The sequence below is a fragment of the Panulirus ornatus genome, chromosome 61 (genome assembly GCF_036320965.1).
Source record: "Panulirus ornatus isolate Po-2019 chromosome 61, ASM3632096v1, whole genome shotgun sequence".
NCBI classification, from domain to species: domain Eukaryota; kingdom Metazoa; phylum Arthropoda; class Malacostraca; order Decapoda; family Palinuridae; genus Panulirus; species Panulirus ornatus.
The window spans coordinates 2,517,039-2,528,705 of NC_092284.1; the positions used below are offsets into that span (position 1 = coordinate 2,517,039).

The 11,667-nt window shown below is 45.0% G+C and overlaps 1 protein-coding gene across 1 annotated transcript in view; it reads right to left on the minus strand.

The window, feature by feature from the left end:
- Window positions 1-781: 781 nt before the first annotated feature.
- The window catches only part of LOC139767438 (uncharacterized), a 16,482-nt gene continuing 5,596 nt past the window's right edge, over window positions 782-11,667 (minus strand). The window contains exons 2-3 of the mRNA XM_071696819.1: window positions 857-2,706; window positions 782-810 (exon numbers count right to left, since the gene is read on the minus strand). Coding sequence (XP_071552920.1) covers window positions 782-810; window positions 857-2,706 — 1,879 coding nt within the window. The remainder of the gene's footprint in view (window positions 811-856; window positions 2,707-11,667) is intronic.

Consider the following 11,667-nt stretch of genomic DNA (forward strand, 5'->3'; position numbering starts at 1 on the left):
TGGTCGGGTGAATGATGGAACTGATGGAGATTTTGGTCGGGTGAATGATGGAACTGATGGAGATTTTGGTCGGGTGAATGATGGAACTGATGGAGATTTTGGTCGGGTGAATGATGGAACTGATGGAGATTTTGGTCGGGTGAATGATGGAACTGATGGAGATTTTGGTCGGGTGAATGATGGAACTGATGGAGATTTTGGTCGGGTGAATGATGGAACTGATGGAGATTTTGGTCGGGTGAATGATGGAACTGATGGAGATTTTGGTCGGGTGAATGATGGAACTGATGGAGATTTTGGTCGGGTGAATGATGGAACTGATGGAGATTTTGGTCGGGTGAATGATGGAACTTCTGGTTCAGTGAATGATGGAGGTTTTGGTTGGGTGAATGATGGAACTTCTGGTTCAGTGAATGATGGAGGTTTTGGTTGGGTGAATGATGGAACTGATGGAGATTTTGGTCGGGTGAATGATGGAACTGATGGAGATTTTGGTCGGGTGAATGATGGAACTGATGGAGATTTTGGTCGGGTGAATGATGGAACTGATGGAGATTTTGGTCGGGTGAATGATGGAACTGATGGAGATTTTGGTCGGGTGAATGATGGAACTGATGGAGATTTTGGTCGGGTGAATGATGGAACTGATGGAGATTTTGGTCGGGTGAATGATGGAACTGATGGAGATTTTGGTCGGGTGAATGATGGAACTGATGGAGATTTTGGTCGGGTGAATGATGGAACTGATGGAGATTTTGGTCGGGTGAATGATGGACCAGGCTTAGGGGGCTGGTTGAATGGTTGACTGGGCTGATTGAATGGTTGACCAGGCTTAGGGGGCTGGTTGAATGTTGACTGGGCTGGTTTAATGGCTGGTCGAACGCTCGACCTGGATGGTTAGCCTGGTTGAATGGTTGGCCAGGCTTGGGAGAGGGGTGGCTGGGATGGGGGAGGATTTGCCTAGCATGGTGGACGAGGGTAGCGGGTTCAAAGAAGTTCTTGCTAGGCTGGGATGGCTGGCTAGGCTGGGATGGCTGGCTGGGCTGGGATGGCTTGCTAGGCTGGGATGGCTGGCTGGGCTGGGATGGCTTGCTAGGCTGGGATAGCTGGCTGGGCTGGGATGGCTTGCTGGGCTGGGATGGCTTGCTAGGCTGGGATGGCTGGCTAGGCTGGGATGGCTGGCTGGGCTGGGATGGCTGGCTAGGACTTGCAAAAGACTGGCTGGGCTGCTGGGGGACGGGCTTGGGGCTGGGACGGATAGGCTTGGAACCCTGTCCTAGCTGTGGGAACGGGGAGAGGGTCGGCTGGTTGGGGCGCTTAGGGAAGGGCTGTGGGAGTTTGGTGTTGGGGGTGAAGTGTTTGGGGAGTGGGGAGGGCTGGCGTGTTGGCCTGGGGTTGGACGGGGTTGGTGGGGAGTGGGAAGATGGGGAGCGACTGAGATGGGGTCTGGGGAGTGAGCTGGAGGGGGTTGGACGGGGTGATTCCAGCTTGGCCTGGCTTCTTGGGATGATTTGTACGTTGGGGGAGTTTGACCCCAGGTTCTTCCTCCTGCTGGGGGAGACAGGACGCGCCTGGATGTTCAGGGCGGCGGAGGCTGGGGGCGAGGAGGGCGTTGTCGTGGTGGTGGTAGTGGCGAAGAAGGGTCGCGACTCCCCGTGGGAGCCGGGTAACACGACGGGGATGTCCCTGGAGAGCTGGCCCACGCCCCTGGGCAAGTCGAATCTGACGAAGCCCGGCGGTGGCTGGCGCTCGTCTGGGGTGAGGAAGGTCTGGGGTAGGGGCTTGCCCCCGTTCTGGATGTGTGGCCCAGGGGCGTCGCCATCCGGCACCAGCGGGATCTTGATGTATCCCGGCGGAGGAGGGACGTGGGACGGGGCGATGAAGACGCGAGGGAGTCGGTCCTCTTCCTTCCCTTCAGGAGTGACGTCCAAGGGCGTAGACAGGGCCGCTTCCAGGAGGCGAAGTTTCTCGCGGGCTTCCTTCTCCTGACCCTGGGCAGCCACCAGGGACATGGCCAGCACGCCCCCAGGCGCGCCCCCGGACACGCCCCCAGACACCACACGCCCTCTGTGGTCCCTCTTCTGCTTGTCCGAGAACCCTAGCGTCTGCACTGCTTCAGGAGCGGGCGGGGGAGGACCCTCCTGAAGGGGCAGAGGGGGGAAGGAAGCCACGATGGCCTGACGGGGCAGCTGGGGCTGAGCCGAGGTGGAGTCTAGGACCTCCTGACGGGGGAGAGGGGGCTTGACCTCCCCCTCCTCCTTCGACGTCGCCGCTGGGGTGTTCGACGAAGGGAGGGTGATGCGAGCCATCTTGGCGGACGTGAGCTGCCTGATGGAGCCGTGAGGGAGGTAGACCAGCTGCACACGTCCTTCAGAGTCGCTGCTGGCGGAGGTCTGCTGCTCCTGAAGGCGCAGCGACGGCGTCCTAGGGGCCTGGCTCACAGGGTTGGGCACCAGGCCGGGCTTGGACTTGCCAAAGGTGGGTTTGTTGACGTGGCGGGATTTGAGGTGGGATATAGGGATGACTGGCGCCTCCTGGATCACGGCAGCTGGGCCGTTGCGCGCCCCCAGCAGGAGACCGCGGCCCTTGCGACATGTCGGGCACGGGGCCAGGATGGGCTGCCACTCGCTGTAGTCCCACACCGGCTCTGAGGCCTGGGTTCGACACCCGACGAACACCAGCGAGGCCGCCGCTAGCAACGCCAACCTGCAACACATGAGGGGATTTAGCAACACTTCTGGGCAACACAAACCTCCAACACAACACCCTGGCTATCTCCCTCAACACAACCCCCAGACTATCTCCTCCAACACAACACAACACCCAGGCCATCTCCTCCAACACAGCACCCAGGCCATCTCCTCCAACACAACACAACACCCAGGCCATCTCCTCCAACACAACACATTGCCTAACTCCGCCAAACCCGTAACACAAAGCAACACTAAATTTCTTATAGAAAATGAGAAATCGTGAAAAGAAAAGATTTTCCATTATAGAAGTGGGACATTATGAATAAGGAAGATTTTACACCAAAGAAAATGGGACATTATGAAGAGGGAAGATTTTACACCACAGAAAATGGGACAGAGGAGGGAAGAGGACACTAACATAACCAGAGAAGAGTAACTTTAAATCTTCGAAAATATGAACCTCTGATTCCTAGTGTTCTAAATCACGTTAATCATTTCTCTCATTCGGAGAAGCGGCAGAGATAGAAAGAGAGAAGATTTGGGATCAGTGCGAGAAAAAGAACATGGAAAGTCAGGGTGGGGCGGGAGAGCCAGCTGAAGTAGAGTGAAATCACCAACGTCACAATGAACTGAAATTCAGGAGAATGTTAATTGACAGGAGATAAGAGATAGTATACGATAAGACAGAGACCTCAGAAATACCACGATAGAATACCTAGCGGTGTGGGGGGTATAGGGGGAGCGAGGAAAGAGTCGCTCTCCACATTGTGTACTCCAAATGGATCGAACAGATTATCCAATAAGAGGCCTGAGACAAGCAAATAAGGCCAAGAAATGGTAGTTTAGAGAAACAAGGTCAAATGTCTCACCTATTTATACCCTCCAATGAGGAGGTGGACCAAAGATGAGACACAAGAGATCAACCAGCAGACAGGGCAATGAGAATGAAGAAAATGAGATGCGGCGTGTTTGAGAAAGTTGATGATAGACTGGGAGATAATGGAGATGATAGAACTGGGGGGAGGGGGGTGGGGGTAATGATTGTAGGCATGCCGGCTCCGGAAGCACTGCCCGCCGCAGCGAAAGTCAATGACAAAACAGCCGCGGACGGAGGGTGGGTTGACCGCTCATCACTGTCGAAGTTGACACAGGAGGCATTTTCAATTTTTTTTCGAGAGAGAGAGGGGCATGAGGTTTCGTGGAGCCTATATAATAGTTGGAACAATATATTTAAATTGGAAAGCCTCAGGGGAAGAGAGAGAGAGAGAGAGAGAGAGAGAGAGAGAGAGAGAGAGAGAGAGAGAGAGAGAGAGAGAGAGAGAGAGAGAGAGAATGTATATTCTACGCAGGGATGGGCTGCGCACACGCTGGTCCACACACACACACACACACACACACACACACATCTTGATAAAGAGAAAACCAAGATGGCGCCCAACACGCGGAGAGCAGAACTTCTCTTAACACCGCGTGAGGCAGGTGGTGGGCAGGTTCGAGAAGATTCTCTCACCACTGGTCATAACCGTTAATTACCCCCCCATCAATTATATCAATTAAGTTGGCTGGAAACTCCCCCTCTTCCCCCCCCACAGTGGCCTCCCCAACTCTCATTCTTCTTCTTTCTTATCTTTTATCTTAAATTTCGATCAATCTCTCATGGCTGTTATTTCAACTCCAGGACGAAGAAGGCTAACCTCTTCCATAACTCATATAATTACAAAACAAATATCAAAATACCCTAAGATTAACGTAAGAAAACGTTGCTCTATCATACCTCAAAGTGTTTCAGTCCCTACTAGGACTCCATTTAAAGAATTAAAATCAGGCGTTGATATTATCCCTGAATATCCTAGGGGGGGAAAAAATAAATATATATGTTTCAAGATGGAAGTCGGGCTTCACACACACACACACACACACACACTTGCTTTCACCCCGCCTGTTGTCCGCTGTGATGTGTCATAACCCTACCACAAAACATGGACACCTCTCTCTCTCTCTCTCTCTCTCTCTCTCTCTCTCTCTCTCTCTCTCTCTCTCATATATATATATATATATATATATATATATATACAACGAATAAATACATATTCCTTGCATACGACAAATCTTGGTCCCTTTATAATTCAATTGAATCAGTTTTGTTACAATATACAAGTCAATAGTACTAATAAATATATAAAATATAAAATCATTATCTTAAAAAATTTCTATTTCTATTTTCGTTGCTGAAGTTTTTAAACAAAAAAATTTAATTTCCAAAGTGGATAGTAATACGTAAGACACTTTTATATAAAAATTCCTATAAAACATATGATGTGATTCAAAATGGAGTTACTTATTGATTAAATTGACTATACATATTACATACGCGGTACATTATGCATATATATGTCACTATTATGTATAGCATACATCACCAAAGCGTGAATTCAGAATATATCAAAGAAAAAATCAAAGATACAAAGAAGACAACAGTTTCAGCACACAAAGAACTTTCTCTTCATTCTCCCCATACTGGCTTACAGGCTGCTCCACCCTCCACACCCACTCCCTTTTACCCTAAAGCTCCCCCACCATCCCCCCATCTTCTTCCCCCCAAGCAATACTTACGCGCCCATTCCTTCCCACAACCCCTCCCTTAACCGTCCCACGCCCAAACCGCGGAAAGTGAAGGTGTTTTCTACAACCCCCTGAGCAATCACGGCTAATTACTCTCCCTTGCCAGGATTATGGCACAACACAGATGGGGGACGACATATACACATACACCCTCCCTACGATCTTCAGGAATTACGGTTAAAGACGTGATAGTTTGGATAATTTCACTTTTCTACGATATTTTAAGGGAAAAATAGACATTTAATCATAGCCAATACTTAAGATGGTGTTGTATAAGTTCTCTTTCTCAAAGAAGAGTCCATTTAACATACTAGATTTCAGTCAATTCAGAGCACAACCTGTAAACATTAAACATGTGTTAAGGACCATTCAACGTGACGGTATGACCTTTAATAACCTTATGGGTCAGGTCAAAAGACCAGATCGTCGTGTTCAAGGGTCGTACCCTCGTGCTCAAGGATCGCACGGTCGTTCCCACGCAAACACGCCATTTCCCTCTCGGAATTTCCTAAACAAACGCACAGCCGGATGTAGGCCGTTAGAGTGCGCGAGAAACCTGTGTGGCTGCGTCATCAGAAACCAACCGTTTCCCAGGCTCGATGGAGCCCAGGCCAAGGGCGGGCGTGTCCGAACAAAGGAGGCCCAGAGGAAGAAGGGCGAGAAACAAGGCAAGGTTTAGGAGAAAGGATTGGAAAGAGGAAGAGAGAGAGAGCTAATGCAAAGACAAAGAGGAAAATAGAAATATCGAATATATATATATATATATATATATATATATATATATATATATATATATATATATATATATATATATATTTCCTATGAGTCCACGGGGAAAATGAAACACAGGTTGCCAAGTGCACTTTCGTGTAATAATCACATCATCAGGGGAGACACAAGAGAGAAATATAACAGTCAGTTGATATTCGTCGAAGAGACGAAGCTAGGACGCCATTAGGTAAATATTCGATATTTTTCTTTTCTTTTCTTTTTCTTTTTTCATACTTTTCGCCATTTCCCGCGTTAGCGAGGTAGCGTTAAGAACAGAGGACTGAGACTTAGAAGGAATATCCTCACTTGGCCCCCTTCTCTGTTCCTTCTTTTGGAAAATTAAAAACGGGATGGGAGGATTTCCAGCCCTAGCCCCCTAGCTCCCTCCCCTTTTAGTCGCCTTCTACGACATGCGGGGAATACGTGGCAAGTATTCTTCCGCATGTTTCCCGCCAGAAGCGCCGTAGAACGCCAGCAAAACAAAGCCCCGCTCATTCTCCGTGACTCCCGCTCATCGTTACGGCGTCACAAGCAGAACAATGGTGTGACGTGACGCGTCACATTAATTAAAGATGTGGTCCAGGCCTTACGTTTTAATTACCGTTGTTAAACGGGTCGTGAAACCGGGAAATTCACAGATTTTTTCTTTCCGTACTTAGCAACCCGATCTTGTGAACGATGCATCCTAGCACACGTTCGTCTCTTGTTATTTATTTATTTATTTCAACTTTAACTTAACCTCCTTTCACGATATTGCAATATATGAAAAAAATATTTACCATTACTAGTGATAAAGATAATACTAATGGTAATAATAAAATAATTATAACAATAATGATAATAATGATAATGATAATAAAATAATACTAGTAATAATAATGATAATAATAACAAAATAATACTAGTAATAATAATGATAATAATAATAAAATACTACTACTATTACTACTACTACTACTACTACTACTAATAATAATAATAATAATAATAATAATAATACTCCCGCTATAACGCATCTCCCCACAGCTGGATTGGCTAATCATGAATTTCCTTCCTTAATAACGTATATTTCCAGTTACTGTGATGACCTGGATCGTTTAAAATATTCCTTGTAAGCCTATGGTTGGTCTGTGTGTGGTTGCCAGCCGCTAAGGACTGAGGTAGGGTTAGTTAACTTCCTTTTTTTAAATGACAGTGCGGGGAAATGGCTGGGTGATGCACTAGGAAGGTCTGGGGTGACAGATAATGACCTCCCCTAACTCCCCATCCACCCAGAATGTCCTCCCCAGGCCAAATTAATCTCGACTTCAACATCTCTACATCCATTTCCTTAGTATGTGATATAATCGTACGTCCGGCAGCACGGTTAGACGTCAGAGGGGGAGGGGGGAGGGGCCAGCCGGAGCGTGCCTGCTGCCAGTAGTCTAAACTATCGTACCGCTTTTACCGACATACAGTTTTGCAAGCTGCTCATTCTTTTGTGTGTGAAGGAAAGGTAATATTACGAAGGCAAACTTAAATTTCGCACCAGAGAGAAGTTGGCTACATGTGACCACCAAAGACCCCGAAGTTTCGTAAACAAAAACAAAACCATATCCGTTCACACCAATTCTTCCTTAGGATGTCATTTATTCATGTGAACAATGCTGAAATTTCCCTTAATCCAGTGGGAACCATGGCCTTGTTTCCCCCCCCCCCCACACACACACACTGATCCAGTAATCTCTTTTCGAGTCCCCGGGGGGGTCGAACCCCGAACACACCCACCACAACCCGGATTTACATCCTCGCCACATCATAACTCGGAATTTTCCATAGATTTTACGTACAATGATACATTTTCAACGCGTCTTTTGCGCCATTCAGTCGTGATGCTGCATTACGTCCCACTACACGTCAGCAAAGGGTACGTGCTATATGACTGATGGAAGCTTAAGTCTTAAGAGCTAAGCTGTGACGCTAGAGTCTTGGAAGAGTGGAAGTCCGCCCGTTACAATGGTCACTGTGAGGGGGGGGGGTGTAACGGCCTTGGGCTAGTCACGTGACTTCCAATGTAAACACGGTAACTCACGTCCCGCCCTGGCACAGACCAGCCTGAGAGAGAGAGAGAGAGAGAGAGAGAGAGAGAGAGAGAGAGAGATAACAGCATTAAACAGTAGGAGAGAGATAACAGCATTAAACCGTAGGAGAGAGATAACAGCATTAAACCGTAGGAGAGAGATAACAGCATTAAACCGTAGGAGAGAGAGAGCATTAAACTCGTAGAGAGAGAGAGAGAGAGAGAGAGAGAGAGAGAGAGAGAGAGAGAGAGAGAGAGAGAGAGAGAGAATCATTAAACCGTCATAAAGATAACAGCATTGGTTAAACCCAACGTAAAGTCCATTTTCATATTCTGAAACACATCTCATAAATCATGAAAGAAAAATTCGTAAAACAAACTTACGAGATATTACCATTGTACTACATCTTCCATATACGACAATACATTGTTAATGTTATCAGAATCTTTATAGAAGTTAGTAGATAAAGAATAATGATAAAACAGGTTCGTTAACCAATACACCAGACAGCACACGATGAACTCCAAATTTATAAATTACTTTTACTTTCATTTATTTAAGAATCCATTTGTTCTAGATGACTCTTCAGTTGGATAGAATACTAAATTATATTTCCCGGGTGTTGAATATTACATATTATGAAATGTGTTAAATACAAAACTATTTTGTACTCCCTTTGTGTTAATTTGTTGGGATATATTTCGTAATACGTTTAATGAGATGTGTTAAATACAAAACTATTTTGTATTTCCTTTGTGTTCATTTGTTGCGATCTACTTCGTAATACGATTATGAAATGTGTTAAATACAAAACTATTTTGTAGTCTCTTTGTGTTAATTTTTGGGGGATATATTTCGTAATACGTAAAACTGTTGGTAAAAGCAAAAATTCGCTGGCAGAATGTCTCTGTGTCTTTCTACATAAATAAAAAGACATTTGCACAATTCCAGTTTAGGGGCACCAAAGAAATAACTAATTTTGGGGTAGGGAAATACAGTTTAGGGGCACCGCAGAAATAACTTACTTTGGAACTAACATTCTAGTTTAGGGGCACCACAGAAATAGCTTATAAATTTGGAAGAAACAATGAAATAGGTGGTTCGGGCTTTGCTAATAAGATAATAAACATTCATCGTGAGGTAAAGGAAATTTTGACCACACAAACCCAAAATATCAGCCCGTATGAGCGTTAGAAAAAAATTACGTATATATTTCAATATCTAAACTACTAGATCGTGTCACTGAACGCGAGGGAAAGCCTAGCCGTTGAAAGAAAAAAAAAATATTGCACGCCAGCGGGTTCTTTTAGCTCGTAAGTACATTTCTAAACTCCAAGTTTCCAGCTTGAACTGCTAAGGAGGCGGGAGAAAGTTCACCATTACCTAAAAAAAAGGAAACATCAACGTACCCTCCTCCTCCTCCACCACCACAGTGGGCAGGTGAAAGTTATAGCGGGGTAGTGAACTTCGACCAAACCAGTGTCCAGTATCTCTTACCTCGACCATTGTGGTGTGGTTCAACATCTCTTCTTCCGCTATTGCTAGTCTCTTACCTAAACCCCATGAGTCACAAGAGGGTTGTAAGAAACTAAATAACGATTTATCTTTCTTGTTTAGTACAGCTTGACCAATCAATCTCGAGCATTTCAAAGACTTTCACTGTTTTTTCTGAAAGATGATGGAGAATGGGCACCACGTCCACCACAGCGATCTTCCTCGTTTTCTGTGAATCGTCCCAAAAAAACAACAACAGAAGTCCTGTGATTCGGCAACGTTTAGTTTCATCAGAGAATCTTTAACTTTCGATAACGTTTTGTAAAACAAATGATAAAAGAAATGATAACGATAAAAACTATTCGAATAATGTCATCAAGTTTCTTGCGCATGGCAGCGGGGTATGTGTCAGCACGCATGCGCAGCAGGTTTGTTTATAAAAATCTCATTCGTTCGTGGTGGAAACGTTCCTCCCCCCAGACGTTTGTAAATCATATACGTTCGTGTAGAAACGTTCCTCCTAACACTTGTATCACAGAGACGGGCCGAGCTATCCCCTAGTGGAGAAAGCTTAGCTGCAGGCAATAGAAAAAGAAACTTAACAACACTGTAATACAGTAATTCGATGAGTTATCGACGAAATCATACGGTGCCCGAATATAACACGACTTTAATGATCAGGTGAATGCATCCGATTTCCCTGTCGTCGCATCTTTAGGGGGGTTTGGGGGTTATGTAACTACCCTCCCTCTCCTTAATATATCATCACAAATGTATTTGGCGACATTGTACGTTCATACGAAAAGGGGTTTTTAAAACTATACACATCTGTGCTGTTGCTGAACACCAACAAAAGGGGATTCAGTGCCTTTAATTATGACTGTGACTCTTGGGTGAGATGTGAACCTTCGACCTGGCCCTTAATTCGACAAGGGCCAGGCCATCACATCCCAAGGGTCGTACCGTTGTGATCAAGTGGTGAACGTGTCCTTTCGACAACATGGCCTAAAACCGTTGGGGATTAAAGTGTTTACCTTTTCATACGCCATCAACCCTGGGCTTGAACACAAATTTAGCTTGAACCATCGTTAGGACCAGCAGATTCTGACCCTCCGAGTCCTCTTGCCGAGTTGGTGACCGGCTGGCCAATGACCTTTGGACTAGAAGTTACACTGAGTAGCCGCTCCCCCAACAACCAACTCGAGGTTGGGTGGAAGAACGGCGTATGGCATGGTTAAGTGGTATAACCACTATTTTCACCCCTTTTTTATATTATATTTTATATTTATATTTATTTATATTATATTATTTATATTATATTTATTTACATTATATTATATTTTCTCATATTGCTGACATAACTTTGCTACTCATATATAACATTTTCCCGAAAATATATCAACCCAGACTCCTGAACCATTTCTATCCCGCTAAAAAAAAATGAATTATTGGCAACTGTGCGAGAGGGTTAGTCATCTTGCTCCTGGTAAAAACTCTGCATGTCTACAGACAGAAGACAGATAAGATTGCCTTTTTAGAGTATAAGAAAGGTGATTTGATATCAGTTTATGGCAACTGGGTTTAGCCTAGGCTGTTGGGGTAGAAGACATCAAAATACTTCACCAGTTATACAAAGATTATCCAATTTAATTTATATACTCGTTGGCTTTTAAATCACTTTTTAACGTTTTGCTTTTCTATATGCATCTTTCGTCAACTTCCAGCGCAATATTAACCATCATTTCGCGTAGTTAATGTAGTGATGAATTTGGATTTAAACCACAAAATGACAATTTTTCTCATTTGGCGTCGACTACAACAGTTTCTGAATTAGGGTATAAAGACGAACCAAATAATTCTTTATACTATGAGAAACTGGAGTATTTGATTATCAAGCTCTGATGTGTGAGATACGAACTGTGAAAAATATTTTTCGCGAATTATGGGCATCAAATATCGTACACACTTCACGAGTTATCGTACTCTTAGTCTGTCATCTCCCGCCGAAATTATCGTACGTTGTAGGT